Below are 9,979 nucleotides of genomic sequence, written 5' to 3' on the forward strand. Positions count from 1 at the left end.
GAGCTGCTGAATTATTTAAAATGAATTAATGTCTGTTCTGGTTCATAATGTTCACAATATTTTTCTTTATTTGGCTTGCTGTTTAATCCCTCTTTTCTTTCCTGACATAAAGTGTGCATCGAAGAAGTTCTGTTCAAATCTTTGTTTCCTTGAGTAATAAAACATCACTTTCATCTGTCAGATCAAAGATGCAGTGGAGTCTGTATCTGCTTATTCTGATGGGTAAGTGGATTGTTTCATCAAATATACTTTTTTTAATTTAAATAAAATGACTGTAGATTACTACTTAATTACTACTGATTACTACTTGATGTGTTTTTTTAAAAAATTCTGTTTAAAAAAAAATCTTATATAATACCTCTGCAGGCACTTTGTTTTATATGTTATATGTATGTGTGTATTTGTATTTATTTGACTTTTACTCTCAGCTTTGCACTGTTAGAAAAAGCATCTTGAAAAAACGGTGATATTCCGGCAGCTGGGGCGCCAAAATACGACAGTAAAATAACAGAAAATAACTGTCCCATAAAAATACGGTCATTTTCAGTAATGAAAATAGAGTTTGTTGCGCTAATTTTACATGGGATTTTTTTTCAAGTGCTTTTAGACATTAAATGAGGAACATTTTAACGTGATCAAACAAGGAAATTACCTATAAACAAGGTCAATGAATGTGGCAATATGAATCATAATACGTAAATGTACAGAAATATACAGTTAACAGTTGGTTTAAATAATAATGGATTGCATGCCCTGGGACAGACTGACAGAGGCGAGGCTGCCATATCGCACCATCGGCGCCTCTGGCCAACACCAGTAGGCGGTAGGTGAAGAGTAGGGATGGGTATCGTTTAGGTTTTATCCGATACCGGTGCCAAACCGGTACTTTTGAAACGGTGCGGTGCTTAAACGGTGCTCAAACCGGTGCTTAAAGAATGGAGAACACAAAATTGGTCCAAAACCTCTCATGTTCAGCTGTTATTTTGTAAAAGATAACAATGTTAGCCTTTTCTGCAGGTATAGGGCATATATGGTATCACTCTTGGCTGGAAGCAGTGCTTAAAAACACAAACTTTGTCCAAAAACCTCTCACGTTTAACTGTTTTCCACTTTTTCTTTGGTCATTTTAGCCTTTTTGGCCAGGGTGAAGGGAGTATCTGCCATCAAACAAGAAGACAGCCGCATGTAACTACGACGGTGTTTGCTAGTTCACCTTACATGCATTAATGTAATAATGTGGTTAGCGTACTCAACGTAAATTATACACGAACAACATTAAGCTACTCACGCAGAGAAGAACGGCTGCTGCTGCCATCATCATCCGTCATCATTTCTGCTACGCTGGCAGGGCTAGGGGCCAGGACTACTCTTCGGGTTCTTGGGGGATGTTGCTAACTCCGGGTCCGATAACAGGCACCACACCCGCAGTAGATGTGCTCGGTGTGAGGTCTCGCAGCAAGCTATCAAACACGGCGCATTTCTCGGCTTTAAAAAAACACGCTATACGTCGCCAGGTGTTTCATCGGATTTGAGGTGTTACCTCCTTTGACAGCAGTAGCGGTTTTAGATACGGGCGACACGGGCGGTTGCCCAGGGCAGCATCATGATGGGGGGTGGCATCACGGGCATCGGCAAAAATAAAAAAATGAAAAAAAAAAAAAAAATGTCAGACTCATGCTGCCCCGACGGCAGCCAGCGCATATTGGGAATGTCATAGGCACCGATCGGTTTTCTATCGCCCATTTGCTGGGAGTAAGGCGCCCTCCGTTTGCGAGGTGCGCCTGCTGCTTGCGGCACAGGGAGGAGAGGGCGGGCGGTGGGGATTCTCTGGCTGGCTGGAGCAGCATCTAATAACCAACTCGCAAAATAAAACAAAATAAAAACAAAACAACAAACACGAAAACACCGGACATTATGATACAGACTTATAATTTGCACCGATGTTTTTTCGAAATTCTATACACAAAAACTGAGCGCGAGAGTGCGAGAGCCCTCGGTGCGCCTGCTCGCTGCTGAAGTCAAAGTAAACTTTATTGTCATCTCCGCTACATACAGTCCAGTATATAGAGAGACGAGACGACGAGGCTCCAGTTACAGCAGTGCAAGTAAACAAACAATAAATATAGTAGAGTAAGAAAATAAATATACACTTTAGGACTCGGGGTAAAGGGATCAATAACAATTTAAAATTTATAATTTACAGTTTGATGATTTAAAGTCTCACACATAACCCGTCGAAAGGGGAGGGAGACCTGCTGCTTCCAAATAGAGCACATTTCATTCATAATGTTGTAAATCCAAGCCCATTATGTATTCATGATTTGAATCCTGGGTTGTGTGAAATCCCAGAAATAAACCATAGACAAAGTTAATCTGTGAACTAAGGTGTAGGTCTGTTAGGTTATGTTGTGGTGATCTTCGGGTTGAAGGATGGGTGTTCATACTGGAGTGCAAAATTAAAACCAATGGAAGATGGACAAGAAAAGTTCAAAGCCATCAGGTGCTCAGTTTAGAAAAAAGAGAAAAGAAGAGGAGGAGAAACGAACAAATGATACAGGTAAACAGATGTGTCATTGGATAATGGCAGGTCATCCTGAAACAATCAGAATCAGAATACTTTATTAATCCCTAAGGAAATTATGTGGGTTACAGTTGCCCCAAGAAGAAATGGTAAAAATAGTAACAGTAACAGACTAAACTCCAAACAATACATTATGTTACAGATTTTAATATTAATTAGTCATTGTCAATTGTTGATTTGTCCTGTTCTCATTGTATGACGAATTATGATGGCTGTTTGGTAGCCGTTTGCATACTATGCATACTCTCTCTCTCTTCATATGTGTGTGTGAACAACAGTTTTATGTTAATGTACAATCCTTAACATGTTTTGTGTGTGTGTGTGTGTGGGTGGGGGGGCAGAGGGAGTGTTCGCCCAGGGCGCCAAACAGGCTAGGACCGCCACTGTTTGACAGTATCACAGTATCAGCTTAAAGCACTTGTTGCAGGCTGCTGAGTTTGCATGTTTTGCTGTGACGTACAGCCAGCCTTTTGACCGCTTCGCCTTGGGCATTTTTTATCTGTAGCTCTGCTCTAAAAGAACGTACGTACCTGGCCCCGCCTACTATCCTTGGATACGTAAAATGATTGGCTAGAATCTAAAGTGTATTACAGCTCAGGAAAAAAAAAGGACCGAAATACTTTTCAGTCTGGTTACTACCGTTTATGTCAGAACCGGATACCGGTACCCATCCCTAGTGAAGAGTCTTGACCACGGACACAACGACCGAGAGTGTCCGAGCCGGGGTTCGAACCGGCAACCTCGTGATCACAAGGCGAACTGCTAACTCTTGGGCCACGATCGCCCTAACTAGCAATGATAATAATACTTATGTGATGTAACACAAGCTTATAGGGATCATGTTATATACTGTAAAATGCACAGTAAAATACCTTCATATTAGGATTTTTTCCTACAGTGCAGCCATACCCGCGACCTTGTTGTTGTTTGTTCACATTCATTTGCCGATGCTTAGCGTCATGTTATTATGTGTTCCAACATCCAATGACATGTCACATTGTTTTCATGGCCACACCCTCAACCCAGGTGCAGAGGCCTATTTCTGTTCAGGAATGTTGTGAAAACGTTGAGATTTATATTAATTTCAATTCCTACCTCTACACTTCTTTTTCAAAATTTACAATTAGCACAGCCTGGCCGTGCAACGTTTTGCGTTGTGGCATGCAAAGGAATCTTAACAACAAAGGTCAGACAGACAGAGATTGAACTTGTTATTCAACTCCAAGCTGGTAGGGGGAGTTCTTTATTAAAACACTTGCTGGTGCTAAGATGTGCCTCAAGGTTCAACAACAGCACAACAGAAGTCACTCATGGTACAGCACTCTCTCTACAAAACAACAACTGTCAGTGACTCTGCACCACGGCGTAAACACAACATTCAAGATAACAGTTAAAAGTAATGTAACCATAAACAATAAAACAAGAACATCTAAACAGCAGCACATGTCCCAAAGCATGATGGGAGAGAACTAGCTGTTCCCCCAACACGCCACAATATGTTTTTTTTAGCTTTTATTCCTATTAATTATATTTTCACTTGTTACCTCTGAATTATTGAATCAGACCTAGGTGACATGAAATTTTCAGCAAAATTATAATTCAAATACTCCTTTAATTATTGATTATTCTCATTAATTTTCGATCATTTTATATATTTTTCCATAGTATTACATTTGAATTTAACAGATCATTCTCTCACATAACAGACAAATATTCGTGAAATTATGATACATTTCTGGATGTATTTTTACAATCTAAATATGCATATGTACAAAAAAATATATTTAAAAAACAAGTAAATTGTGTTTTACTATATTTACAGTGATGTTATGTTATTTTACCTTTGACATGTAAGATCACAGTCTACTTATGTAAATTTATTGATATCCTAGAAAGACAGTACAAAACTGTAAAATATACAGTAAGATACTTTGACATTACTATTTTTTGGAAGAGTGTGCACAAGATTTTCCATGTACCCGGACCTATTGCATGTATGCAACTGGACTTTAGCTTAGATTCACTCAGTCTTCTCATATGTGCCCAATCACTGCAGTCAGAGTCTCATTTATGTGACAGTTTCAACCTAATGTTTGATTTGCTAATGTGACTTTTTTGTTTATCATATTTCTGTATTTTAGGTCAGTGTTGCTTCTTTACATGCCGCCTGTATGAGTACCACTTTATTGCAGAAAACAAGAGCTGGTCTGAAGCACAGAGATACTGCAGAGAGAAATATACAGACCTGGCCAAAGTGTTTGACATGACAGACATGAGCAGACTCCGTAACTCGACACAGAATCAAGGAGAAGCCTGGATTGGACTGAACAACAACACAGGTGGAAACAGGACGTGGCATTGGTCTCTGCCAGGAGTGGAATACATTCAAAATGACAGCAGCTGGAATCTGAATGGAAGACACAATGAGCCGCCTGGGAACTGTGGGAGGAAAAGATACAATAATGGAGATAAAAAGCTGGCAGATGTTTCATGTGACAAGACTATGTGGTTCATCTGCTATGATGGTGAGGAGATGTGATAGTAAATAGTATTATAATATCATGATATAAAAATATAATGGAATTACATAATTGTAAATTGAGAATAAAATACAGAAATAATTTCAGGAGACAAATTATTGAGGGATGTCTTTGTGTGTTTTTTCTGTTTGTTACATAGAAATGAAGAAAGGCACTCAAAGATTTTATTTGATTGAAACATTTATGAACTGGACACAGGCTCAGAGCTACTGCAGATCCCAATACACTGACTTGGCCAGTGGACTCAATCAGGTAGATGGAGAAGAAATGAAGGCTCTGTTCATTGGCCGTAAGATGAGTGTGTGGGTCGGTCTGTTCAGAGACAGCTGGAGGTGGTCAGATGGGAGTAATTTCTCTTTCAGATACTGGGATATGCAGTTATTCAATGATAAACAAAACAACAAGACATGTGCTATGACTCTGTTAAACAGATCAGGAAAATGGAGCTCTGATGAATGTGACAAAAAAAAACCCTTCTTCTGTTATGATGGTGAGTTTCACTGGAATCACTGACAAGATCCAACTGAACATGTTGTATATTTTTCCTCCACCTACATATGCATGTATGCTGAATTAATCTCATAAACATGAATACACTTAGTTGACAGTCAGATGACTTTAAATATCTGTGGGATAACTTTAAACATTTTAAAGTCTCTGTTGTCTGTAAATATGGAGAGAAGTTGCTTTTGGATTCCTAAAAGTTTAAAAACACAAATATTTGAGGATGTTGTCGACCTGTCTGCACAAAGTTCATTAATATTATTATACTGTTTTCTACTGAGGGCAGAGTAACACACAAGCTTTATGTAGTTTTTGTTTCATTGGAACAAAATCAACAGCATAGAGAGTTTCTGATGATTAATGCTCACAAAGATTCAACTGAATGTGTTGTTTTTTCTTTATGTCAGATAAATTGATCCTGATCAAAGAAAACAAGACCTGGGAGGAGGCCTTGGATTACTGCAGAAAGTTTCACAGGAACCTGGTTTCCATCACTAACCCTCAAGAACAGGGATGGGTCCAAGACAAAGCAAGCAACACCTCGAGTCCTTTTGTCTGGCTCGGCCTGCGCTACTCCTGCACTCTGGATCTGTGGTTCTGGGTCAATGACAAGCTGGTCTGCTATGAGAAGTGGAGCAGAGAGGGAAAGACTGAGGAGTGTGGCAGGGCTGTGGGCATGGAGAGTGGAGGACAGCATGAGTGGGTCAGTCAGAGTGAAAATGCGAAATACAATTTTTTTTGTTTTAAATAGGACTTCAGAACTATTTTAGAATTTAGACACGAGGCAAAATAAGATTTGTCTTTTCTCCGTTTATTACAGATTTCATTCTGGAGTGAATTGTGATTTTGTAGTTTTCTGCTGTGTGTCACTTTGTGTTTTGTTTTTTTGGTGATGGCAAAATTTCAGCTAGAAGCAAAAATCAAATCTATAGCTGTAAATGGCACAATATTGATCTAATCTGATCTGCACTGAAGTAATATGGTTTTATTATTTTCCTCTTGACTGTCTGATATATAATGTGACACACACACACACACACTTGAGTAACCCTTACTTAAAGGCTCTTCCCATAGCTTTGACTATAAATGCTATTCGTTATATTTATATACAAAAGGATGAATGAGTTCTTCTAGGTTTCATTTTAAATCTCTAACAGTTATGATCATTATAAATTTGATATTCTGATAACAGGAAGTGGTGCACAAACTCAGATTAGATGAATGTAAATAAATTAAACTGTAATTTAGGGATTTAAAAAAAAACTTACAAATACAAATAAATACAAATAAAAGAGTAAAATTTATTTGATGTTGTGGTTTTTCCTCATTTGTCCAGTAGATGTTTCCAGTGTGTTTGACTTTCTTCCTGCTGCACACTTTCTCCATCCTGTGTCACTTTGTGCTATATGGAAGAGAGTTCTGGATAATGAATGGGATGTTCATGTTACTTTCATTACATAAAGTCAGATTAAATATCCACTCCAAACACCCAGCCTGACCCCACTCCCAATTTTACTGTAGTGACAGCAACACTCTCACTGCATGGACCCCACGAGTTTGTGTAGACCTGATACTGTGAGTCATGTTATGTGAGAATGGTGCTGCCTTTCTCAGAACCCCTGTGAATAATCAGTGTGGTTAAGTTCAGTTAACTGTAACAGAGGTCAGTAATGAGCCCATCACAGTCAGCACTGTTTGGTTTTAAACATGTAAAGCTGTTAAAGGTGTGATTGCGTTCATTATTCTGGTGCATTATGAAGTTTTTCCCACAAACCACAAGGCAGAACTCTTAGTGAGGGTCAACATGTTTCTTTTTAATTGATCTGAAAAAGTTATCTTTAAATTAAGCACATTCTTAAAGTTGATCTGAAGAAATGACTTGATTGGCTGAGGGCTCTCACGTTTAATGAGTTACAGTGCACACAGTTGGTCTGTTTCCTGTGTGCACACACTGACTACTGAAAAGTTAAAAGAAAACACTGTGCAGGTTAAAATAATTCCACTGTAAATATATGAAAATCTGCACAGAGTAAAAAGTTTGTTGTTAAATTCTAAAAGTTACAGATTATTTCCAGTTTTATATAAAAATAATGCAGATTATATTTCAGTGTAATAAAGATACAATTTTGTAGCAAATGGGAAGAATCTGCTCGAGGTTTTGGATTTAAAACACATCTCTAAAAGTGTAACAGAATGAATTAAAAAACAAAAAAACAAAAAAAGAACGAAAACAAAAGGTAAGCAAAGGTCACTTTAATGTTCCTTCATAAACAAAAAATATATAAACAATAAGCAGAAGTTACTTGGCAGTGAAGGATCACAATCTACAAAGCTACCCTCTGTTCACGGATACAAATAGCTTGTTTTGTATTTACCAATAACTGCATGAACTACAGTTCTTTACTTCTGCTAATGTGCTTGCAACCTTAAGCACAAATACTTTATTTTCATTTGTTTTTCTTTTGACATTTCTCAAACCCTTTGACTAGACAGTTATTAAAATGTGTTTCCAACTTTGCATATCATACCTTGCTTTGTTTCTAAATCCTAAAACTTCCGTATTTTCCAGGTTTACATAAAATGTGTGTCAGTGTCATGATGAGGTGATGCTTTGCAAAATATGAGAAGAATCTGCTGATTTGAAAGAGAACTTCAAGGCAAATAAAATGATCAAAACATCAAAAAGTAAGCAAAGATCACTTTACCGTGTGATTTCAATAACATGACCAGGGGTCTCAAGCTTTAATGAGGAGTGAGCCACTGCTGGCACTGTCATCTCATTGGAGGGCCACTTTAGTGTTCAAGTAGTACAAAACAAACAAACAAGAAAGCCCACAAACATTTCCATAAATAGTGTTTTGTTTGTTTTTTAAAGTTGAAATATTGTATAAGAAGACAAAACTACAAACATGAATGCAAGTTGTTTTTTCCTCACTCTTAACTAACTGAAGCCTTTCATTGAACTACCAAATAAACAAATTGGTCCTCTCTTTCTGGCAGACACGTGGCTGCACTTCTGCTATTATTTTGTTCGTACTTAATAAAATTGCAGACATAAGTGTACACATTAGTTTTTGATTCTTTCACTGAACTAACACAGACAAACCTCAACATGTTTCTATTCTCTGCTCATATTGCCTTCATATGAAATCATTTTTTGGTTTTAAAGAACTTATTTTAACATCGCACTCGACAACAAAAAAAGTCCTCAACAAAAAAAACTTCAAGGGCCAAATTGCATTATATTTCTTCACATCAAGTAGAGGCGACGTGGGCCGCAAGTGGCCCCCGGGCTGCAAGTTTGTAGCTACCACAGTGACTCTGTCACACATCAGTCATGAGAAGAATCTAGTTCCTGTAGAAAGAGAAGAAAGTTATTTTTATATGTAAAGTGTAGAAATGAGTGCACTGATTGAATTTGCTATTTTCTGACATTTGTACACATATGGGTGAGAAGTCCAGACGCTTTTCTTTCCAAGCTCCTTAGACTACGATGACCTGGATGACTGAGAACCTTCACAGACAGTTGTTCACATTAAACTTAGTAACTCAGTGTGAATGCTGTACAAGGCAAAAATACTTCAACTATATTTTGTTTATTGATTGCATATTTGTAATTATTTTATTAATGATCAATGATGTGAAATATAACGATTTATTAATAAAGGTGATCAATGACAGTGCAGTGACATATTTTAGCTCCGTGGCTGGCGCTCTTTGTTTTCTTTTTCTGTAATTTAGTTTTGTTGATTTATACCCACTGTGGGTGTACAGTGAAAATTTCACACCAATGCACAAGAGTGAACTTCTTAATTTACAACAACAGTAACATGTGGTATTAGTTTGTGTCAAAGAAACCTTTACACATTTGCTTTGTAATGAGCACTAACAAATACTTCATAGGAAAAGGAATATTTGTTATGATTGGTTGTTCTAGTTCACATGATCATGAACTCAAACTTCAGTTGTTTGTCTCCTCCGTAATAAAACAGCTACACTACAACACAGGAAGGTCATGTGATCAGACCCAGTAAGACCACTTCACATTTAACAGATACAAATGCTGTTTTATATAGATTTTAATATACATTTAAAAAAATATTACTCAAAAATATTACTCAAGATTCTTTTATAATTTAACAAATATCTAGTTCTATATTTTATATATATTCTTAATATAATTTAAGAATCTTGAGATCATTTTGACAGCTTGAAGCAGTCTTAGCCTTTGTCCTCTGACCATTTTTTCTCAGTTCATGTGATTTCATTATATTTTTATATCATGATAGTATAATAACATATCATATTATTCACATCTCCTCACCATCGTAGCAGATGAACCACATTTTATGGT

The 9,979-nt window shown here is 37.3% G+C and overlaps 1 protein-coding gene across 1 annotated transcript; it reads left to right on the plus strand.

Moving 5' to 3' along the window:
• Positions 1 to 164: 164 nt before the first annotated feature.
• Positions 165 to 6,462, plus strand: LOC120433623 (C-type mannose receptor 2-like). Its single transcript, XM_039600171.1, has 5 exons — positions 165 to 222; positions 4,723 to 5,106; positions 5,261 to 5,611; positions 6,033 to 6,332; positions 6,446 to 6,462. Exons 1-5 carry the CDS (start codon positions 189 to 191, stop codon positions 6,460 to 6,462), a joined length of 1,086 nt encoding a protein of 361 aa, XP_039456105.1. The 5' UTR covers positions 165 to 188.
• The last annotated feature ends 3,517 nt before the right edge of the window (positions 6,463 to 9,979 follow it).

The sequence above is a fragment of the Oreochromis aureus genome, linkage group 3 (assembly GCF_013358895.1).
Source record: "Oreochromis aureus strain Israel breed Guangdong linkage group 3, ZZ_aureus, whole genome shotgun sequence".
Lineage (NCBI taxonomy): Eukaryota > Metazoa > Chordata > Actinopteri > Cichliformes > Cichlidae > Oreochromis > Oreochromis aureus.

Bases quoted from the DNA above. Each gene is read 5' to 3' on its own strand.
- LOC120433623 (XM_039600171.1), top strand. From the start codon at position 189: ATGCAGTGGAGTCTGTATCTGCTTATTCTGATGG. The intron at 223-4,722 runs GTAAGTGGATTG...TCTGTATTTTAG, and splicing joins GTATCTGCTTATTCTGATGG to GTCAGTGTTGCTTCTTTACA. The intron at 5,612-6,032 runs GTGAGTTTCACT...TCTTTATGTCAG, and splicing joins ACCCTTCTTCTGTTATGATG to ATAAATTGATCCTGATCAAA.